The 23,668-nt window shown below is 35.8% G+C and overlaps 1 protein-coding gene and 2 pseudogenes across 1 annotated transcript; 1 reads left to right on the forward strand and 2 right to left on the reverse strand.

Moving 5' to 3' along the window:
• Nucleotides 1–1,081: 1,081 nt before the first annotated feature.
• Nucleotides 1,082–9,803, forward strand: LOC120180002 (annotated as a pseudogene).
• Nucleotides 9,804–10,391: 588 nt separating this feature from the next.
• Nucleotides 10,392–16,881, reverse strand: LOC120180003 (annotated as a pseudogene).
• A 788-nt stretch (nt 16,882–17,669) lies between these two features.
• Nucleotides 17,670–19,054, reverse strand: LOC120179953 ((R,S)-reticuline 7-O-methyltransferase-like). The gene is made up of 2 exons (XM_039185404.1): nt 18,231–19,054; nt 17,670–18,157 (listed from the first exon to the last, which is right to left on the reverse strand). The coding sequence occupies exons 1-2, from the start codon at nt 19,026–19,028 to the stop codon at nt 17,858–17,860; spliced, it is 1,098 nt and encodes a 365-aa protein (XP_039041335.1). The 5' UTR covers nt 19,029–19,054; the 3' UTR covers nt 17,670–17,857.
• Between the last annotated feature and the right edge of the window lie 4,614 nt (nt 19,055–23,668).

Genomic DNA, 23,668 nt, shown 5'->3' on the forward strand with positions numbered 1-23,668 from the left:
TCACAATATGATGATTTAAATGTATTTTTAAAAACAAAATATTAAAAATTATGATATTTATAAAAAACACAACTTTCCTATATTATAAAATAGCCCCAAAATCCAAAATCCAAACCTTAATCCGTCGCTACCACCTCAATTGGCCATTGGAATCGCGTGAAATCATGATTTTAATCCTAGGGTTCGAACGGTTTAAAACGTTGATTCGTCGTCGATCGACCATCGATAGGTCATAATTTCATGGGGGTTTTGGTCGCCAGGGGAGGGAGGTCGAGTGGAGGCTCGTCGATGGAAAAAGGTGGCGGTCGACATGGGTTTAGGGGTTGAAATGAAGGTTTTCAAAGTTTTGGGCTTATTTCAAATTTTGGGTTTTTTGTTTTTTTAAAAAATATATAATTTTAATTGTTAATTTTAAATAAAATTTTCAAAATTACCAGTTATGAAACATGTCGCTTAACATTTGTTACCGGCCAACGCACCTAAATGGTACGTTTGTTACATTAAGCACTGGATGAGATAAAATTAGTTTAGGCACCTATTTGGGTTTTAGAGTATAGTTTAGGCACTTATTTTGGTATTAAGCCAATTAAAAATATTCAACTCAAGGAGATAACTCATATCAGCATAAATTACACGTAAATTAAGATATAAATCATTATGTAAAAATCATTACAAATTTAATATTTCATTTAACATTTTATATGAAGAAAGAATTAACTAATTTTTTTATTAAGCAAGGTGATTATAAAACAATATATGTTATAAATACTCTCAATCATTTGTCAATAAATACTCAATCACCCTGCTGTAGTCGTTGATGCCTGAACTCATGACCTCTACGAATAACAACAATTCCTTTAGCCACTGAGATAAATTTATTCGTGCGAATTTAACTATTTTTAAACACTGAATTTCAAATTTAACTAAAACAATAAAAATCAAATGGACTGAAATTATCTTAAATTTAACTTGGACTCATGATTGTCCTTGTATCGAAGCCCAAAATAAACCAACCAATCTTCAATGTCCAGACCAGACCCTGAATTTACTCCAGAAACTACCCCTACTCTCTTCTCTCGACTCGAAGGTACCTAACCTCCTTTCTAGTTTAAAGAGCAAAACTTGGAAGTGGAAATTAAACCGAAGGGAAAACGATGGACCCAGAAAAGGCATTGGAGCTGGTAAAGAGCGGAGCTACGCTTCTCCTCCTTGACGTTCCTCAGTACACTCTTATCGGCATCGACACTCAAGTACTTCCCCTCCTTCTTCTCTCTTTGTTTCTCACAATTTCTCAAATTATAATCGTTCCACCATTTTTGGGGTATTATATGTAGGTATTTTATGTGGGCCTGCTTTTAAAGGAATTAAAATGATTCCTCCTGGGGTTCATTTCGTCTTCTACAGCTCTTCTACCAGGTTATTTATATATAAAAAAAACTTGTCTTTCTCTACGCAATAGTTGCAAAGTCATCAGCTAAAAGTTTAGTACTTTGTCAGCTGAATTAGTCGTTGGTTCCTGCTTTTAAAGGAATTCAAATGATTATTCTTATATCATTATGATAACTATGAATTAAGTTTTAACGTATTGTTGGTTTGATGCTGTTCTTCTACGTGAATGAACATTGGGTAACTGAAGTTATCATGTTATAACAAGAGAAAAAGAGTCTGGCTTTGATGAAGATGCTATGCTGACGTTTGGAATTTACAGAAGGATAAGATTTTGGAGTGAATGCTCAAGAGATTGGGAAATGTCGGTGTTGCACTTTTTGTGATTAATGATTGGAGCAAATTTGTGGTGGTTTTCGTATGTAAAGATGAGGTCTTTGAAAATATGTGTTCGATGCTCATGTCAAGAGGAGGAGATGGAACTCAAGAAACACATTTTTAATGAGTTTTACTTGTAAATTAGAAGTGGTTCAAATTTATCCGTATAACCAATCACATGTAACTGGAATGAAGAAGCGTAATTTGTTGTTATTTTTCTTGGTAATTACCTGATAGGATCTTAGCCCATCACCTGACACAAGATGCACCACTAGATCAAATTAGCATAACGTGCTTCCTCTAAAAGAAATCACACATTTCATTATTTGCTTCTATACTTTCATTTAGAGATGAATATCACGACCATCATTGACTGCAGAGATGGCAAAGAGTTTTCACCAATTATTGGCTTCTTTATCGATGCTGGCCACTCTCAGGTTGAGCTCCTCCGAAATGTTACAGAAATTTTTGGTGTAGAAATGGAAAACACATGTCATGCTCCAGTCTATTGATTTTGATATTTATTGTATACTGCTGTATTTTTTACTTTTCTAATTATGATGTTTGGAGCAATTATATTATCTAAACGACAATAGTTGAGATGCAGCCATCGTTATGCATCTTCTTTTCTGAGTAGAAATGCAGGCTGATTAGTGTTTTAGTTTAGCCATTTTCTTGTTCCTCACTGGTATGTTAGAATCTTTCAAGAATATGGACTCGAGTAAACACGAGTTCTTTTTATTCATCTCATATTGGGAGTAATACATAACTTTTATGAATATATCCTACCATTGGCAGGTGGATGTTCGTATGTGGATCAAACAACAGGAACGGTTGATCAGAGTTCCAGAGGAAGAGGTTCATATTCTTGTTAATTCTGCTGCTTATGTTTTGATGATCATTTACGTATCAATTCCTAGTATAGTGATTTTTTTATAAGAAGGGAGGCCTCGTTAAAACCCCTTTATAACTGTCCATTCCCCAAGAGAACAAACAATCAGCGGAAGAAGGAAAAAGAGTGCCTCAATTTTATTAATTAAATAAGGGCTTGAATACCCAACATGACAAACTGAAAATTCACACCCATTACAGTGATAAAACCCCTTTCTCTACATCCCTAACCTTCCCTCACCCAATTCCTTTTTTCGCCAATTCGTAGGCTTCCCATTAGCACTTCTTAAAATCAAAACGACATACAACATTATTGATGCAACCAGGAACTAATCTCCCTAGCAATAGAATCATAACATGAAGGAATCATAACATGAAGGGCAAGAAGAGTTCTTAATCCTCTAAAGCTACTGAACAATCACTTTTAAACTCGGCCAGAACTTTTTAAAGAACCCCATATTTGAACCATCTGGCCTAGGCGCGGACAGCCTAGGAAAATTCAAACTAAGCTCATCGACAGCTAAAGAAGACACCTTGCTGAATGCTTCCTTAAAAAAATCCCTGACACTGTCCTTCTCTGATCGGATCAGTGATGTTTTCTCCATCAATCTTCAAGCATTTAATGGAATTAACTCTTTTCCTTGCCGACGCACAGGAATGAAAATACTTTGAATTCCTATCTCCATATTGAATCCATTTCATCCTCTAATTTTGGTGCCAGATGCTCTCCTCAATTCTGTAAAGATTCCACAGAACTTCCCTGCTTTTAATAACTTCCTCCCAATTGCTTGTAGAAAGAGTCCCTTGCACCTGTGAGCTTTCCATTTCATGAGTCTTCTTCTCTAAAACACGAATAGCCACTGAAAGTTCGTCAAGCTTGCTGCCAGGCCACTTTTTAATCTCAGTTTTAGTTCCTCTGATAATGCATAAAATGTTCTTCCCCTTATTCTTTTCTGTCAACATTAAAATAGTCGAATCTACCATTTCCACAAAGCCTTTCTCCTCCAGCTAGTAGTTGTAAATTCTGAATGGTTTGGGACCCCAAGTAATTCTTTCATTTGCCAATTCAATAGCATTGTGATCCACTATTGACCTCGGAAGAAGAACTTGCTTAATATCAGGGAAAGAAACGTTTGCTAGGAACCGGTCCAGCCTAACAAAAGTAGGTTCGTCTCTGTTATTGCACCAAGTAAATCTCCCCCTACAGGAGGTAAATCAACGAAATCAACTTGATGAATGAAATCCCCAAGTAATTCCATGCTTTGCATATTCTGATATGCCCCTATTTTCTCCTCTGGTGATAGGTAGACGTTGAAATCACCACCTAAGCACACATGAATGCCCAGTCCTTGGCAAAAGGACGATAATTCATCAACAGCTGGACCGCATACATTAATAAAAGCACACTTAAGTTGATTATCTTTTACCTTCCCCAATAACGCAATAAACCTGTTATTCACTATTCTGCTGGTTACCTCAAAACGACTTTCGTTCCATAAACTTAAAAGACCTCCAGCTGCTCCATTCGCCGGTGCAATGCAATACCCATGTAACAGATTTCGGATAACCTTCTTAACATTGAAAGACTTATTTTCGGCAGTTCCATTTCTTGTAAAAACACAATGACAGGCTTCTTAACAATTACCAAACTCCCGACTGCTCTCGATTTCTCCTTCCTCCCTAAACCTCTTATGTTCCACGTTATTGCTGAGAAATTAATCATTAAAACGATCACAGGAAATCCCAACAATGAAAAGAGGGATTAGTGGACTCCACCCTCTCCCTCTCCAAACTGATTACTTTTTTCAAGAAGGTCTGTTTCCCACCTTCAAATGACGCCCCCAACATATTACAAACTTCCCAGGTGGCCAGCGCTTCTTCAAGATATTCCGAGAAAGTAGAAGAAGTGGTTGTAGATGAACTCACCCGCTCTAGTGCTTCAATCAACAAATTCCTTTTGGTTTTCCTAAACAGTCTTCGAAAACCCTTGCGAGATTGAACCCGGTGATTGTCAGCCATCGAAGATTGATTATTCCCTGATTCGATCCTCTGATTTTCGCTAGAGCAACTATTCTCAAAGTGTTGTACCCCTTCTGACCCTGATTAGCTTTTCCCATGCAAGATTCCGCGTGTCTCGGCTCCCACATTTTCCATCTCAAGAGCACCAGCTGTCTGACCAGCCATTTGTCTTCCAGCGGGTTATTAATTTGCCCACCATTATATTCCCTCCCAACAATTGTTCCTTGGAAATTGACCAATCTGCCCCTTCTAAGATAATTTAATCGCAGCCTCAGCCTTTTATTCTTCTCACTATCATGTTCCTTGGAAATTGACCCAATCTGCCCCTTCTAAGATAATTTAATCGCAGCCTCAGCCTTTTATTCTTCTCACTATCATGGCCCACAAATTCCGCTGGGCCCAACAGATTGTTCACAATCAAACCGGTCTCCTCTACCGCCTGAACGGATTCACCTCCTGCCTCCGATCGAAACCAAATCCTTCACTCTCTCGATCTGCTATATACTCCGTTAAAAAACCTTCTCTCCATCCTACCAACCGGTGCGCTCCTGATAGATAATCGACTTGGAAACGGGACGGCGATCTCCTCCAAAAAAGGTCCCTTGATCGTGACTCCTGATTACCTTCTCTCGCCCCACATTCTTTCAACGACGATATCTGATTGGAATTAATGTTGACTCCATCTCCACTCTTAAATTCGATCCTCCTTCTCTCATCTTCAACTATCCCTTCTTTTACTGTTCCACAATAAGTTGTCTCGTTTTCTCCATTTCTTTCCCCAGAATATAATTGGCAATGTTAACAGCTGGCCAGAAGGATGAATCCTCTTAATAGGGAAACGGGCTCATTACATCCTCTGATTGGGCCTGCCCATCAGAAAATTTACTACCGAGATCTCTCAATCCCAACCCCGCATACTCCCCATTAAAACTCCCCTATTACCAAGGGGTTCTGTCTCCATCTCATCAATAACATCCTTCTCTTTTGTCTGCTGCAGTAATGCTGATTCAAGGTTCCCTAGATGCCACGTGTCGTCCCTTCCTCAAGCCACGAAGAAACTCTATTCAAAGGCTCTTCCACGACTGTTCGATATCCTCTTCAGACCACTCCCGCCGTCACCGCCTTCTTCCAATCAACGTCAGAACTAATTAAATCAAAATTGACCTCTGGTTTAACTGAGGCTGATCCAATCTTCACCCCAATCTTGTACGACCTCCCATCTGCAAGAACAGTAACCAAACTTGGAATATCAAAAAGGCTTACAACTCTCAATATCAGCTTTGCAGCCGACTAGTCCTTTCTCCACAAAGTTCATCGTGAATGCCAACCAGTAATCCCCACCCACTTGCCAGAGATGAGAGAATGATTCATGCCAGTAGTTTAAAGGGACTCCATTTAACTCAACAGAGCAGTACGCCATTGGAACACCAATTCCCATCACCAACCGATCAATCCACTCAAACCAATAAGACAGTTCAACTTTCTTATTCAGCCAAGCCTCCATCAAGCTCTCCTCCGAGGAGAAGATTATTATGCAGGAGTTCCACGCATAGCCCCACCTAATTATTTTAACTTGCCCTAGATATTTCTAGTATAATGATAATGATAGTATTTTTTAACATGGGAATTCTAGCCCCAAAAGTTGGGTTGTTACCCTGTACAGTTCAACTTTCTTATTCAGCCAAGCCTCCATCAAGCTCTCCTCCGAGGAGAAGATTATTATGCAGGAGTTCCACGCATAGCCCCACCTAATTATTTTAACTTGCCCTAGATATTTCTAGTATAATGATAATGATAGTATTTTTTAACATGGGAATTCTAGCCCCAAAAGTTGGGTTGTTACCCTGTCCAAAAGTTTTTTACCTGTTAATTTTCTACACATTAATCATCAACAATTTTATGTCTACACCTAGATATGAATTGTGCAAGTCGTACTTATGAATGGGAATTCTAGCCCCAAAAGTTGGGTTGTTACCAATTTTATGTATACATAATTAGTTGAACTCATTTCTGTTTATAGGAAGAGAGATACACACAAGCAGTTAGAAGTTTAGAGTTCGACAAGAATCTGGGCCCCTATGATCTAAGCCAGTATGCAGATTGGAAGAGATTATCTAATTACATTACAAAAGGCACCATTGAACGATTAGGTTTGCTCTTTTTAGATACAGCCTTTGTTTCTCCATGTGTATGGCACCTTTTTTATGATGTGTATGCCTTTGCTTATGTATGGAAGCTCATGCTTTTAAATTTAATACTCCACCTGGGTAGCTTATGTGTGTGTTTTATCATTTTGTCTTGGTTTTAACAGGGATTATAGGGTATCTAGTGAGATTAAATCGGAAACTTGTGGGCTAATAACTGCTCATTAACATCATAATTTCGAATGGCAATGTGTACTGCATTAATTTTTTAGCAATGTGCAAAAAGGTTTTAGTGGTTCATTAACAGGTTTTATCGAATGATTGAGATTGGAACCTAGATATGCCATCTTGTTATACTTGCCCTAAACAATGGCTCGTGAAAGCAAACTCTTATGATTCATGAAATTTGTAGATTAGGTTTTATTGAAATGGGTGCTCGACTTGTGGCTGCCTAGGATTTCACTTTACCATGTCTTCCGTGTTGCATTTTTTATGTTTAGTGATACGATGACTTTTTCGGGGTTACAGATATAACATTCTTTCCAATTATAGTTACCTCACCATGATCTAACATGTGCATCCAATGTACAGAACCCATTGGAGGAGAAATTACAGTTACACGTGAATCTGGGATTGTGAAGAATACTTGTAAAAGTGCTGTGGAGAGAGCTTTAGATGAGCAGTTGAAGAATAGTAAGTTCTCTACGCCTGCTGAGGAAAATCCAGAAAGAGGATGCTACTATACAGTAATACCCGTATCATAAAGCTCAAGGGAGTTGAAAGTGAACAACTTACTTCTTTGAATCTCGACAAGGTAAATTGCTAAATCATGGAGGTTAGCGTAATTAAATTTGAAAAGCTTCTGAATAGAATTTTCTAATTTAACTGTAATCTTTTTTGCTTCTCTATGCAGACTGAATTATTAGAGACCGTACTGGTGAAGGATTATGGCGGCTCTGAAGAGTCACTTCTTGGGGAGCTGCAATTTGCATTTATAGCTTTTCTGGTATAAATAGAATAACATGGCATTTTACCTTTAGATTTTGTTCGAATTTTACACATTTAGTGAACCTGCAGATGGGGCAATCACTCGAAGCATTCATGCAATGGAAATCTTTGGTTAGCCTTCTGTTAGGCTGTACTGAGGCTGTAAGTATTTATCTTCCAATTTTTGCTTAACTTGCAAACTAGAGTATTTGAAATGGTGCTTTTTAACTTCTATAGTCATATTATGCTGGACCCTCCATGCATTTGCTGATGTGTCATTCCAATCCATCTTACTCCATCATACTATATTAGAGCATTATTGATTTGTGGTGATTGTTTTATGTCTCTTCGTTAGGCAGAAAGCATTTTGATTTTTTTATGCTCGTAAGATGTGCTAGGATCACTCTTGTCTGATTATTGTTTGCAAACTTGAAGAGTAAAATGCATAATAGATTTGAAATGGATGCTGCTAGACCTTTTACTGTTGCATTGGGACGAGTAAAATGAGATATCATGGAATATGAAGGATATGCACTTGCTCTAATTTACTTGTTTTTTTTTTTATATTAGACGATTAGTTAATTGATCCACTATCAACAATTAGGGGTGTATATATACCGAATGAAGGGGCTCACTACTGGGTCTTTTTAGCATTCTGAATAGACAGCCAATGCTTGACACGATGATTTGAATTAACCCAGACTCTTGAATGCTTAACTACTTCACATGAAGCTGCAACAATAGAAGCAACAACTGGAACGTTAATATATATGAATATGGATCCTTGATTATGAAGAAAAAATTATTGGTTAAGAGATCTTAGGTCTGACCTTGGATGCACAAATTCCACCTAATCACCAAACATTCTGTATGCTTCGTAAATGCTTTTGTCGGCCCCATTCAAAATGTTAACATTTCCCTTCACGTATATTCAACTTTTTGGCTTGTTTTCATTGTTAAATTGTTTGATGCTTGTTTATAGCCAATGAATTTGTTATTTTGTTTGGTCTTGATTTTTCTGTTGTATATATTTTGCAGCCTTTTCATACGAGGAGTCGGTTGTTCACTAAGGTAATTTTCTGAATTGATTGTCTCTCTCCCTCCCTCTCTAACTTTCTGCTTGATATCCATCACACTTACGCCTTTTGCCTTATTTGATGTTTATAGTTTAATATCAATTTCTAACATATGGTAGGATTGTGACAGTTCATTAAGGTCCTCTACTATCTACTAAAACATGGATTTCAGAAAGATTGCAGTGCTGGAGAGGCAGGAGCATCAGCATTATTAGACGATTCATGGTTCTCTTCCGATAGCTTTCTGCACCTTCTTTGCAAGGTACTTTCATGGTTTTCAGATACATGTAGTGCTGACTGATTGTTAGCGTGATTATTATGCGCCTAGATAAGATGAAAACTGCCTCTTTTCATCATGTTCTGTCATTTTGTAACCATTTTTCAGAAACATTAGCCTACTCTTAAAATTTATTAGTGGTTTGATGATGGGATTACAGGATTTCTTTTCTCTGGTGGAAGATGCGTCAATTGTGATGGAGATCTTCTCTCATGGGTACGTGCACTAAGTCTGCGCCTTCTATGCTCTGTTTCAATCCTAAGTTTCGTTCTATGTGCACTTGCAGACAAGGAAATTAAAAGAGCTGCTTGAAAACAGTTTAGGATGGGGGTTCCAACCGAAAGTGAAGTCGACGGAATCTACTTTGAAGAAGATGATGAGGTATTGAGGTCTCTCTAATGTTTTCATCTCCATAATATTCAATCTCTCTCTCTGTCGTAAATACATACATATCCGTTTTGACTTGTGCAGTATGCTCCTGTGGTTGAGATGTTGGAAGAGTCGAGCGGCGGGAGCGAACACACGACAGTTTAGGCAGCAGCATTACTCTTCAGTCTTCAACATCACCATACAGATAGGCTGACAGCTGTGAAGGTCGATAGTTCTCACCGGCTATGTTACATATCGTTCGGTCAGACTATAAAGGGGGGAAAATACTTAAATTAACTCTGTAAATCGATCATCTACAGTACTGTGAACTTCCATCTTTGTTTCATATTGCAAAGACCAAGTTGTTACTGATCATGAAGATGTGCTTAATTTAGTGCTGTTTTCCTGAGTTCGTAACAAGAGAGAGAATGTTCTAAACTTAACATTAGCCTTGCGTTTATCCCTTTTGCGATTGGAATAACGAAGTGATTATATTATAATAAAACAGTAATATTACCGTCTGTTTTAAAGTTCAACGATAAAGCAATCTTAAACATAAGATACTCTCAAAGGAAATCATCACATTGAATCACGATTAACAAATACTTTTTCATAAAATAATCCTCTTTAAAGAGCATTCTCGATTTTAAATAAATACTAATTTCAGACAAGAGAGGAGAGTGGGGAGGTGCTCATGAAATAAGAAATGAAAGACTTTTTCCTAAAATCCTTCAACAGACGTGGGCATCAAAACGTTAGAATTTATGCCAGGCGAGACCATGACTGCATCCATCCATCCATCAATTCTCAGCCTAGCCAAGGCATAGCAGAGCATGTCCATAAACCAAATGTTCACAAAGCGTTCTTTTTTTTCCGCCTGAATTGTTTTGATCCTTTGCATGGATGAAATGAAATTACATACATGCAGAAACACATCTCCATGAACCACCTAGTCTGATCACCTCTTCTCCACTGCTGTCCCTGTTTGCAGCCTTTTCATAGGCACCATCTCCCTTTGTATCACTTATATCGCCGTAAAGATCCTTCAGCTTCGCTAAATTGCTGGATGCCTTGTTTGCCTACTTTGGTGGTTCCTAATGACTGTTGCCACCTTGCTCACTCCGATTTCTGCTCTTGTTTCCGTTCAAACTAGGACTTCGGCTTCTGCTCCTGTAATGCCTACTGTAACATCCCAAACTATGGATTAGTGACTTAATTGTAAAGTTTCAGAATTTAGTGATTAAAATAGAAGAATGGATTAGTTTAATGATTTATCTGGAGATAAATCCTAAAAGTTTTAGTAATTATTGAATGAATTAATGGGTAAAACGGTCTTTTTATCTAAAAGATAATTATCTTATCTATTTATTAAGAGATAAGCATGTAGGGAGATATTTCTCCAGAACTTCTCATTCTCCTTCCTCTCCTCTCGTATCCCCAAGCTCAAAGGTGAGTCTTCTAGTTAGTTAATTATTTGTTAATTTTAAGATTGGGTTTTGATCATTAGATGATAACTAAGCTAAAGAAAAGCTTAAGTTATCTTAACATCAAAGGATGATGGAGTTAGGAGAGATTTAAGATTTGAAATTCTTAAATGAAATCTTGAAATAAAGTTCATAACTAGAATTGAAAGTTGGATTTGACTTGTCATCAATCTAAGAAAGAGATATGAAGTAATAGAATTGGATTTGTAACATGTTGAAAAATTTATGTAATTATTGAATTACATATGGAAGATAGGATTTTGAGGTTTAAGATGAAATAAATGAGTATAGATTGGTTTAAGTATGTGTACTAGAGTTAAGAATGAAAAAGGGGATGAAACATGAAGGATTTAATCCAAAATGAATGAACTTTCGGATTCAAAAAGAGGATTCTGGGTAGAGTGCACCGATGCACATTCATGGTGCATCGATGCATCAAGGTTAAAACTCAGAAATTGTTTGAATGTGTATCGATGCATTAGTAGTGCATCGATGCACTCTTTTTAAATAAAAAGATCGAATGCAATTAGTGCATCGATGCATAAGGCATGCATCGATGCATTCCATTAATAATGAAACATCGAATGCAATTGGTGCATCGATGCATAAGGAGTGCATCGTGCATCCCAGCAATAATACTATATCGAATACCTTTTATGCACCGATGCATCAGTAGTGCATCGATGCATACCTTCATTAAAAAATGAAATTGACTTTTCTCTTAGTCTAAAGAGTGAACCATTAAAATATATTAATTATAATACTGATATAGATCCATGTGTGATTATGTAGATACTAAAAGTAAGCTTATTCTGGAACGATCAGAGGATTAGAATCGAATCAGAGCAAAGCTAAGGTGAGTGCATACTATATGTATAGTATAATGGAATAAGACTTGTGATAAGTCTAATCTCTATGTTAATTTTTATAATACAATGATTATGAACATGCATACATGATAATTATGGTGATATGATATGTGATATGAGAACATGATATGAGCTACATGATCTACGTGAATGTATGCACTTGTGATACATGTGATATGATATGAAATATATAATTACACATACATGTGGTATGTGACAAAAGAGAAAGAACAAGTGATATGAAAGGTATAAGAATAATGCCCATAGTATACGATATGAGAACTATAGGTGTAGTTGGCATGTCAAGAGTCGAGGGTTTACATATGTTTAAAGGCACATATGAACAGTTTACATATGTTTAAAGGCACTTATGAATAGTTTACATATGTTTAAAGGCACATATGAACAGTTTATATTGTGACCTCTGGATCGTAGTCCTTCGGGACGAATACTGAACTAAGGTTCGGTGCCCCTTGAGGGAATTGATACGAGCTGTGGTGACAGCATTAGTGCACAACCTCAATGCACTCACATACCTCTATTCTCAATAATATACATGGGCAATACAATTGAAATACCGATTTAAAGTGAAAGTGATACAAGAAGGTAAGTTTCGTATGTGTATTACATGATTGTATATGTTATCGTGTGATAAATATATGCATATTGAAATGTCATGATCCAATGGTAAGTATGAACATTCATAAGTTATTATTTCATATTCATTTATTGCCTCACTAAGTCTATGACTTAGCGTGTAAGTGATTTACACGTAGGTACAAAGAATCAAGAAGAGTGGAAATAGAAGTAGCACGGACATCAATACTACTAAGAGATCAGATCAGAAGTAATTGACAAAGTATGTACTCGGTTATGTATAGAGTGTTGGCATGTAATAAGTGTTAATTATGAATACTCAGATCGATTTTGTATTTTATGGTTTTATGTAAATTAATGTATTTCATTTTAATGAAAGTTTTAAAAATTCCCGTGATTTTCTATAAGAGTCAAAGCATGAAAAGTCAATGTGACACATCGGACTTGTATTCGGGTCGGATATGAGTTAAGGGTGTTACATTTAATGGTATCAGAGCTACGGTTTAGTCGATTCTCGGCATAAACCGAAGTCTAGAGTGTTTTATAAGGTATACATGCCAACAAAATAGTGAAAACTTCTGATCTGATGGAATAGTAAGTATGTTGTTTTGCTAATAGAACTATATGGTTGTATTTTTATAGATGTCTGGACAAGGTAGTTCTAGGAATGAAGCGGAAAATGATAGACCCGCTGAAAGCATTGATTCACCTGCCCTGGCCAGGCAGAGTGAAGAACAGACACTCTCTGGAGTGCCTGTGAATGATCAAGATGTATTCTTTAGAACGTTAAACGCGGTATTAACGCGTTTCCAATCTCCTGTTATTTCAACTCCGAAAATGAATGTTGTGAAAGAGTTGAAGAGATTAGGAGCTCCTGAATTCAAAGGTGAAGCTGAGGAAGGTCCTGTTGCTGCAGACCTTTGGCTCAATGATGTGAAAATTATGTTAGATGGACTCCACTGTTCTGATGAGGAGAAATTAAATGGAGTGGTCTCCTTACTTCGTGGGCAAGCGAGAATTTGGTGGACGAACGTCACTCTGAGAATGACAAGTGACCAAGTGACCTGGTCTTTGTTATTAAAAGAGTTCAAACACAAGTATATAGGAGATCAGTTTATCAGGCAAATGAAGCAAAAATTCTTAAATCTGAAGCAATGGGATTTCACTGTATATGAATATGAGTGTGAATTTAACAAGTTAAGTCGTTTTGCGGCCGAGTTAATTCCGACAGAGAAGGATTCGTGCGAGTGGTTTGTTGAGGGTTTGCACCCAAGGTTAAAGGAGATACTAATAATGTTGAACTTGTCCTCGTTTCAAGAAGTAGTAAATCGTGCTAAAGCTCTAGAGAGAGTTCAAAATGAAAGGTATGGGAATCAAAGAACTCAACCATCTAAAAGAATTGGGGCTTCATCAAGTTTTGCACTACCCAAGAGAGATAGAGATTCTAGTTTCCAATATCAAGCACAATCAGAGTCGATGGCATCCGTTGCAAGGGAACCAAATCAGGTGAGAGCTAAACAGACTCATTCTGTCGGGTCTGGTGATGGGAGAACACAACATAGTCAAGTTAGACAATGTCAGATTTGTGGAAGAACTCATAGCGGGATATGCAGAGTTAAAACAGTGGCTTGTTTCCGATGTGGGGAAACAGGACATTTCAAGAGAGATTGTCCTTTGAGGGCCGGAGAACTGGTTCTTCCGGAGAGATATGTTTCAATATCTCAGAGGGGACGAGGTAGAGAAAGAAACAGAAGTCAACCTGAATTCTCTACTCAACAGGAAATACGCTCTACTGCTCGAATGTATAATCTCAAGACAAATGAAGATTTTGATGATCCGGAGATAATAGCAGGTACCATTTACTATATAATAAATGAGTTGAATAATAAAGTGGTATGATAGTAAGAGTAATTAAGTTAAAAGAATGTGAGAACATAAAGGAAAAAGGTAAAGGAATGATTAAAGTAATGAAGTGAAGTTGTGATAGCACGAAAGAATTATTGAAGAGGTAATATGGGAAAAAGAATAGTGGATGTGTAGGCAGTATCTTATCTTCTTGTGCAATGAAAATTCGAGGACGAATTTTCTTAAGGGAGTGAGAGTTGTAACATCCCAAACTATGGGTTAGTGACTTATTTGTAAAGTTTCAGAATATTGTGATTAAAATAGAAGAATGGATTAGTTTAATGATTTATCTGGAGATAAATCCTAAAAGTTTTAATAATTATTGAATGAATTAATGGGTAAAACGATCTTTTTATCTAAAAGATAATTATCTTATCTCTTTATTAAGAGATAAGCATGTAGGGAGATATTTCTCCAGAACTTCTCCTTCTCCTTCCTCTCCTCTCGTATCCCCAAGCTCAAAGGTGAGTCTTCTAGTTAGTTAATTATTTGTTAATTTTAAGAGTGGGTTTTGATCATTAGATGATAACTAAGCATGTAGGGTTTTCCTCTCCTAAAAAGTGTTGACATGTAATAAGTGTTAATTACGAATACTCAGATCGATTTTGTATTTTATAGTTTTATGTAAATTAATGTATTTCATTTTAATGAAAGTTTTAAAAATTTCCGTGATTTTCTATAAGAGTCAAAGCATGAAAAGTCAATGTGACACCTCGGACTTGTATTCGGATCGGATATGAGTTAAGGGTGTTACACCTACTGTCATCAATGTCCCGGCTTCTTCTCTTGTAACGCCTACTGTCATCAATGTCCCTTTTATCCATGTACATTGACCTTCGATCATAATCATGCCTTCGTTCCCTCTCCCTTTCTCTATTACGATCACGGTCACGATCTCGATACCTGCTTCTGTCACGTTGCCTATCACGGTCACGGTCACGGTCACGATCCTGATCTTGATCCCTGTCCCTCTCTCTTTCCCTATCCCTATCCTTTTGTGATTCCAATCCCCATCCATGTCAGAATATTCTCTATCACGGCTTTGGCTGCGACGGTGGCTGGGAGATCTTCCATCGTCACCATTGGATCTTTCATAAGGTGGTGGGGGTAGAGTGAGAAGCACAGGAGAGGAGTCCCTCGATGGTGCCCGATGGGGGGTTCGCTGACCAAAAGAGACTGAAAGTGCAGCTTTATAGAGGGTGGACGGCAAGCAGTATCATCAGATCCATGACGACTATTATTCTCAGTTGAATCAGATATTTTAGTAGGCAGCTTCATCTTCTCAAGATGGGATACTACCTGACGCAAAACAGGAACATGGATTCGGGGGAAAAGAGTATCGAAGTAGTACTGCAACAAGAAAATCAGCATCAACTTTTTTTTCCCACTACAAAAAAACAAAATCAAGCAAAACATGACAAGTCCAAAATAAGTCTAGAAACAATCGACATATATTGTTCATCTTTGACATAAAAATCAAGACAAAATGACCACAAGGATGTCAGACGAATAAATGTGGCATTCAACTCAACCAAGGAAAAACTCTAAGAATACTGAGCTTACAATAGTACACTTGTAAGGAGAAGATAAACGGGAAATACTCAACTTACTGCTCTAATGTAAGGAGAATCAGAGTGCTTCAGTAGCCCCTGCATTTGCTTGACGGTAAGTTTCATGGTGAAAAACTTGTAAAGAAGGCAGAATGCAGTAGAAGGACCTCGATAGTTCCCAGTCATCCACGGCTCAACATGATCAACTTGATTATAGATTTCATCGATGACTTCATGGTAAGTCTTTAATCGGTAAAGCTCTTTGAAATAATCAGAGGATAGTATATTCATACAAAGCACCTTCTCCAACAATGAATCAATCGGCTTACCACACGTCTGTATCTCCATGACGATAACCCCACACTGTCAACACAAGAATACCCCCACACAAAATGTCTTAAATTATAACCTTATTCCGCCCAAAAATAATTTTTTTTGCGAAAGAAAACACCAAAAAAAAAGATTCAGAACCAGAAAACCCATCATGTTTATAATATTAGAAAATAAAAGATCCGCGCTATTATCCCAGACACGAAAATCATACCTCATAAAACTAAACAGAAAGGTAAAAATAATTTGAACTGTTGTATTTCCTTTCAAACAGCGTACGTGGAAGCATATCAATCGTTAATTAAACCTAAAAAATGATGATAAGCATAATCGATAAAGCGAATCCTTACAAAGATTTTATTTTAGTTAACAAAAGGGATATCATCGGGCAGAATCTAAGCAATCGAATTTCAATAAGGAAAGTAAAGAGAAGCAGTAGATAGATTCAGGAGAATTTGATTATTCAAAAGAAAGGATAAAGGATAGAGAACGTACCACTGAAAAATCCTGAGAGATTATGAATTCGGGAAAGGAATCAGAGGAATTGAATGCAAGACGATAAGCAATAAACTCTATCTCGAAGAGATCATAAATCTGTTTCATTAAACCAACCTTTTCCCATGGCTACCAAACCATGACCCAAACCTATGTTCGCATTCAAACTTCACTCGACTCATTTAAATTAAAATAATATTGAAATAATTTTGTAAAGTACTATTAAGGATAATAATGAATTGGGTTAAGGTTAAGTTTTTAGTTAATATGATCCAAAAATATATATCTTCCACTCTAATCTAATTCAACGTAACTCGAAAAATATATATTTTTCATACGACTACGATTTGACTTAAATTTTTAGAGTATAAATCGGTATGAATTGATTTAGTATAAAATAAAGACTTAATTAAAAAATAAAAAAAAATTAAAGAAATTATATTATTATTCTTGGGTCGGGTTGGAGTTTTTTTCACACTCCACCCAAACCGGTCTCACCCCTTAAAAAATCGACTTGACCCTACTTAAACCTGAATTTTTTTTTTTTAAAATAATCCAAAATTAAGTTAAACTATATCATTGATCACTTAACTATTTAATCATTTTACTTTTATCATCGATCTTTTAAATTTATTAAACAGACTACTAAAGTATTTAATTGTTTTCAATCAAGTCACTTGTTGTTAGCATTTAACAGATTAAGTTATGTGAAAGTTAGATGTTTTAGTATAATTACACATTTGGTCATTGTTATTTATACCTTGTTTACATTTCAGTTGGTATCTTTTATCCAAATTAAAATCTTGATGTGTTAGTATGAATCAGGTGATCTTAATAGTTAAAAAATTGTTGTTGTTTTTAAAGATTACGAATTCAAACACCCACACTTATAAAATATTTAAACGTTTATCGTAAAATTCATAACCATAAAATCTTATTTCCAAAATATACGGTAACAGGTTTCCTTCCCAGTTCCAGCAGTAAACCCCAGAACCATATGAAAAACACAAGTCTCATAGTGCAACGGATTAAAATAGACAGCGATCGATAGATCACCACTGCAGCAAGTGATATATATATTCTAGTCTAGTCTAGTCTAGTTAACCAGGGAAGGCTTCAATAATGGAAAGAAAAGAAGGGATGTTGATGATATTGTAATGGGAGAAACCTCCTAGTTTCAGTAGCTTCCTCCATTCATCTTCGCTTCTTTCCTTCCCGCTCGGAGAAATAACCAGCATCTTTAAGTCATACCTATGTGCTTCGACGTCGGAAAGGCTTTTGCTTTCCCGTCGAAGAACCGCTTCCACTATGATCAACTTCCCCTTTTTCTCCTGTAAAGCTTTCCAGCAATTCTTCAGGATCTCCACGCATTTCTCGTCACTCCAGTTGTGTAATATCCACTACATCGATTTAAAGTCAAAATCCGGTTTATATATTATCGGTGTATCAAATATTAATCCGTAACATACATACCTTGAGAAATATTGCATCAGTGTCAATGGGAATGGTGTCAAACATGTTACCTCCGACATGAGTGACATTGGGGTACTTGGGTGCACTAGCCACTACATTTGGAAGATCAAAGTTCAAACCTTTAATGTGAGGATGTGCCTCGACGATCTCGGCCACTGCAGCCCCCGATCCTCCCCCAACATCAACGAGTGTTCCGACATTGTTGAACCCGTCTTTGTAATGCTTAAGAACCGATTTCATAACTACTCTTGTGTTACAGGCCATTGCTTCGTCGAATACTCTTTTGTACTCGTGGTTTCTTGATTGGAATTCGTACAAATTTGAGCCATTGGCTCTCGAAAATCCACACACCCCGCCTTCGGCTATGCTTGTACTCATGCAATTCCATGCAGCCATGGCGCATGGATGCATCGCGAGAAGCAGCGTAGGCACCAGGCTTTCCGACTTATTATCGGTAAGAAGCCATTTCGAGGAATCGGTGAGGCCGTACATCATCTCTCCACTTTCTTTATCGACGGTAGCACTGAAAACCTTCCTGCAAGAAAGAAATCCCATTACACGAGAAAGACGGTCCATGTCGAGGTCCGGAAACGGAAGGCGAGCGGCCAGTTGAGACAGAGTCATCGGATAGCTGCCGCCACCGGGATGCGGGTTTAGTGTATCCGGGATGCCGAGCTCGACGACACACTTGAGAGCCATGCTTTCGATGAAGCTATCCATGATATGAAGTATTTCAGCTTGCCCTCGGGGCGTAGCCCCTTCACCATGATCGACTCTACCATTCGTCCCCTCAGCCATGATTTAATTTGGAATTGCTTGCTAATGCCCTGATCTTCACCTCATTATATAGATATAAAGCGATCAGGCAATAGCTTCATTAAATGATGAGCTCCTATTTGCACATGTTTTTTTTACTTTGATCGCATTGCGTGATTATATTTTTAAATTATTTCCATTTGCAGTATAATAATGAGAGGGACCAATGTGCTGCTATTTTTTCAACAGCTATGTGGCCTTTCTAATAATGGACTGTCTAATACTCTAATTTTTATTTTGCGATATACTATTATACTGTCGTGTTGGCATTAATGGACGGTGGTCAGATCATGCAATAATTTTTATTTTATTATATTGTATATAAATAATAATTAAAGGCATATATCATGATCTTTACTTGATTTTCTCATATTTAACTGCTAATTTCGATTCTTATCAATACACATAAGAGCTGTATATTCATAACATTATGCCTTAATAATAAAGATATTAAAATAAAAAATTATTTTTAATATCTAAATTATTTAAGATTTATTTTAATAATATATATTTTAATTATAAAATTTAAAATCTAAAACTCTCTCTCTCTTAAATCTTAAACTTTATGCATAATTTTTAATTTCAAAACCTTGAAATTTAAGACCCTAGATATTACAGATAATATTAAAATAAACAGTGTAATAGAAACTTACCTAACATACTTTAAGAAATTTCCTAAAATGGATCTTACGTGTATTTTATGCAATGTTTAGTGGAAAATATTTTTCGAAATACGTTTTCTTTATTTTTTTATTGTTTGGTTAAAGTAAAATTAGTTTGTCAATGTAAAACATTTTACTGATCAATAGAATTTTTTCTGTATTTTTTGAAAAATTATTTACAGTCTGATTTTTCGTAAGTCATTTTCTAAACTTTTCACTTCGAATAATAAATACTCAAAATAATTTTATTTTATATATTTAATGTTAATATAATATTTTAATATCATTTTGATCAAATATATTATTCATTAAAATATTTAAAATATATTTATTATATTTTTAGTAATATAAAATATTATATTTTAATTTAATAATTTCTAAAAAAATTATTAACTAGTGAAAAATTATTTATACAACCTTTTTTACGTAACGTAAAATATTTTTCAGATTTTTTCTAAAGTTATAATTAATTTTATTGAAAATATTTTTCGAAAAATACTTTAAAACAAACATACTCTTACCCATGGCCGGGTCTGAGTATTTTTTAACCCGAGGCGAAATAAAAGAAATGGACATCTAATTATATAAAATCTTATAGTTCTAAATTTATAGACATTATATAAAATATTATGGGTCCCCCCTCCTGCCCCAGCTCAGGCCCGACCCTGCAGTCTTACCTAACCTACTTAAAGAAAATTTTCCTAAAACAGATCGTATGCATATTTTATACAATCAAACAGATATTTGTGCAATTGGACAAAATCAAATCTTGTTTTCTCGTGATTATTATAATCACGTCATTAACGCCAAGCCGAAGTAAACCAAACCAAGTCCCCTTCACTTACCTAAATCTGAACCAAATTTAAATTTAGACCCAAAATTTCATATTCGGATTCAAACTTCGTCTTATCCGACTAACTCGTTCAATTCTGGTTAACTCGTTCAAATCTTATTTTTAGGTGATTATTATAATCTTGTAATTAATTTCAAGTCTCTTAATCAAATGAGATAAATTTTACAAAAACCTTTTATAAATTTATGAATCTTGGACCATTTTTCGATAAAATGAATGTCAAAATTAAACTAATGACATCTAAAGGAGGCTGTCATTGAAATTTAAGATTGAACAACCACTAACGATAATGATTAGACGACTACAAAACATCCCCGACCCGAAATCAGAAGAGACTTACGCCTTCTCATAAGTTTGGATAAATTATGATTTTACCCTCTCATCTTTACATTTGTTTTAATATAGTCCTCTTTGCATGTTTTTATTGCTTTCTATCCCTTTGATTTCTGTTTAGTTGAATTGAGTCCTACACTGTTATAGCATCTGGAAATTAGGTTTCATTTTGATAATTCATAATTTTGGACTAATAAATTATAATTCATTTTAATTCGATCCTAATCTTAATGGTAGAGTTAATAATCAAGACCAATAAATTTAGTTTCTTTCAATTAGGTCCTTAGTTCATTAAATTGGTTAATAAACAAGCTTAATACGTTTATTTCTTTCAATTAAATCCTTATCTCATTAAATTAGTTAATAATCAAGCCAGGTTAATTTAGCATCTTTTGATTAGGTCCTAAATTTGGTTAATAAGATTGGCTTTAATATCTTAGTTGATTCTAATTTGACCCTTAATCAATAAATCTGACTTAATTGACCTCAATTCGATTAATCCAATATTTGTAATAAAATTCTAAATCTTGAACACCTAAATATTTTTCAATTCAATTTAAGCATGATTATTACTTGTATGCTATATTTGATCCTCTTGCCACACACAAATAGTGGTGGATTAACCACCTTATATCTTGTCTATTCTGATATTTGAATTTCCTTATGTTAGTTAATTATTTTATTGATTGTGTTCGCTATGAAATTTTTTGCGCTCGCCCATTTTATATTGTTAATATACGTATTCGATTTATAAGCTTGATTGTAAAGCACCTCATCAAGCGATTCTCCAGAAGCAGGGTGAGATTATTAACGCTGCAAGAGTCACTTCAAATATGATGCAAGCTTGAATTGCCTCGTATCATGCTCAAATCATATTTGAATTGCCTCTTGCAGCGTTTGCAATCTAACTCTACTTTTGGAAAATCGCACAACATTCACAATCAAGCTTATAAATCGAAGTAACTTTTACTTCATCATCTACCATCTTTATTCCGTTCCAAAAATGATTACAAACACCAAATACTCTTTTTGTGTTTCTCTTAGCCACTCGTAGTGTACTAGTGTTACACCATTTAGCAGTTCCTCCCTCTTCCAGATGATGATGTTTATCGAGTCTACTATCACAGTTTTGTAAGAGAAATTTTTAGACTGATCGACTCGTTTTCTTGTTGAACAAGTTAGATCAATCTTCGTCACAACTCAACCTAAGGATTGCAGTTTTATATATATATTTTTTGCGATCGCAACTGATATTAATATTTCTTTCGTTCATGTTCAAATATGTACAATTCTCTATAACAGAAAAAAATCGTTAGGAAAAGAACACTTGCCATTATCATCTATCCAAGAACTGATCGTCAACTTTCCGTTCAGCAGTTGATCTCCAACATTCCCTTCAAATAAATGATAAGCTTTGCACCGATCACTTCTTCAATAATTGGCTTTCACTACAAGAAACCTGCACGTATTATTTCCAAAACATCGAACCACAAATAATGTTTATTCTGCTTTCAAATTGTGTGTTTTGTGATGTTGGTATGAAATGGATTTCTTTAGTTCTTTTGATTATGTTGGTATGAAATGGATTTCTTTAGTTCTTTTGATTAATGAACTCAGTTTTATGTATTTTGTAGCTATAAAATACGCTTTGTGTTGTTTTAGATGTTCAACGGTGCCCTACCAAAGTGATGGGAAATGAATTGCAATTTGCTTTTGTTTTTGAGCTGGTCTAAGTTAATGTTAACTCATCCGGCGGATGTTTAGTTTTTGGATTGTGGTCTGCTCAATGATAAATGTTCCTTTTACTTATGATGTAGATTGAAGGGATCAAGGTTCATGCAAACGAAGGTGGAGCAACACAGACACGAGGTGGTTTATACTGGGTGATTTTACCTGCCGGATGTCAGTATTTTCGTCTCAGAACACATCTTTGTTGTCATGGTATGTCTCATGACATAAATGCTAGAAGACTGTAGCGAAGACGTTCTTGTTTTAGTCATGTAACCAGTATATGGATGCATGAGGACATGATTTAAGGCTTTTACGTACAAATATTGAATCATCAGGCTTTGTTTACCTTTTCCCCTATTATAATTGGTTTACCATTCATCTCCATCTTTCATCTCATGCAAGTTGCTTTTCAGTAGCATTTATGGTATACAGTTGCTTTTACTTTCAGATCTTGGCTCACCATTTTGGGGGATGACTCTAATTCTTGCTTCGACAAATCTCCTCACTGCAAGAATAGCTGTTGGTTGTTTTCTTGCCGCTCTCGTTGTTGTGCTCTTTTATTCTAAAAATGTAAGATGTCAAGGAGATTATTTCCTGATAAAAAACAGCATTCATTAGAGAGGTTGCTTTCTTTATTTCCTTCTACAATTTATTTTCTTCAATGAGAACTTTCAAACTTTGAACCTGTGATGTGTACGATTATTCAAACAATGGACACTTCGGGGACTTTGTATCGGTGAGTACCCCTTATAAACTTGTTATGACTTGTAATATTATAACCATGAGTCGAACAATTGAGGTGCTAACAATTTTGTTATCCGCGTATTCGATTCCCCAGGATTTATTATTTTCATTGCACTAATTTGGTTTTTGGAAGAAAGTACAACAGTTCGGATTCTCCACTATGTCATTCTCTTCATTGGCAGAGGCTCTCTTGTTATACTTTCCTTCTCATTTGCAAAGAATAATCTCATTCTCTCATCTCTTACGTGAAAAGAAGTGTTGCTTATTTCTTATTTTGGAAATTGCAGGTGTCATGAACA

This window comes from Hibiscus syriacus, unplaced genomic scaffold, assembly GCF_006381635.1.
Source record: "Hibiscus syriacus cultivar Baekdansim isolate YM2019G1 unplaced genomic scaffold, ASM638163v2 tig00112471_pilon, whole genome shotgun sequence".
NCBI lineage: Eukaryota > Viridiplantae > Streptophyta > Magnoliopsida > Malvales > Malvaceae > Hibiscus > Hibiscus syriacus.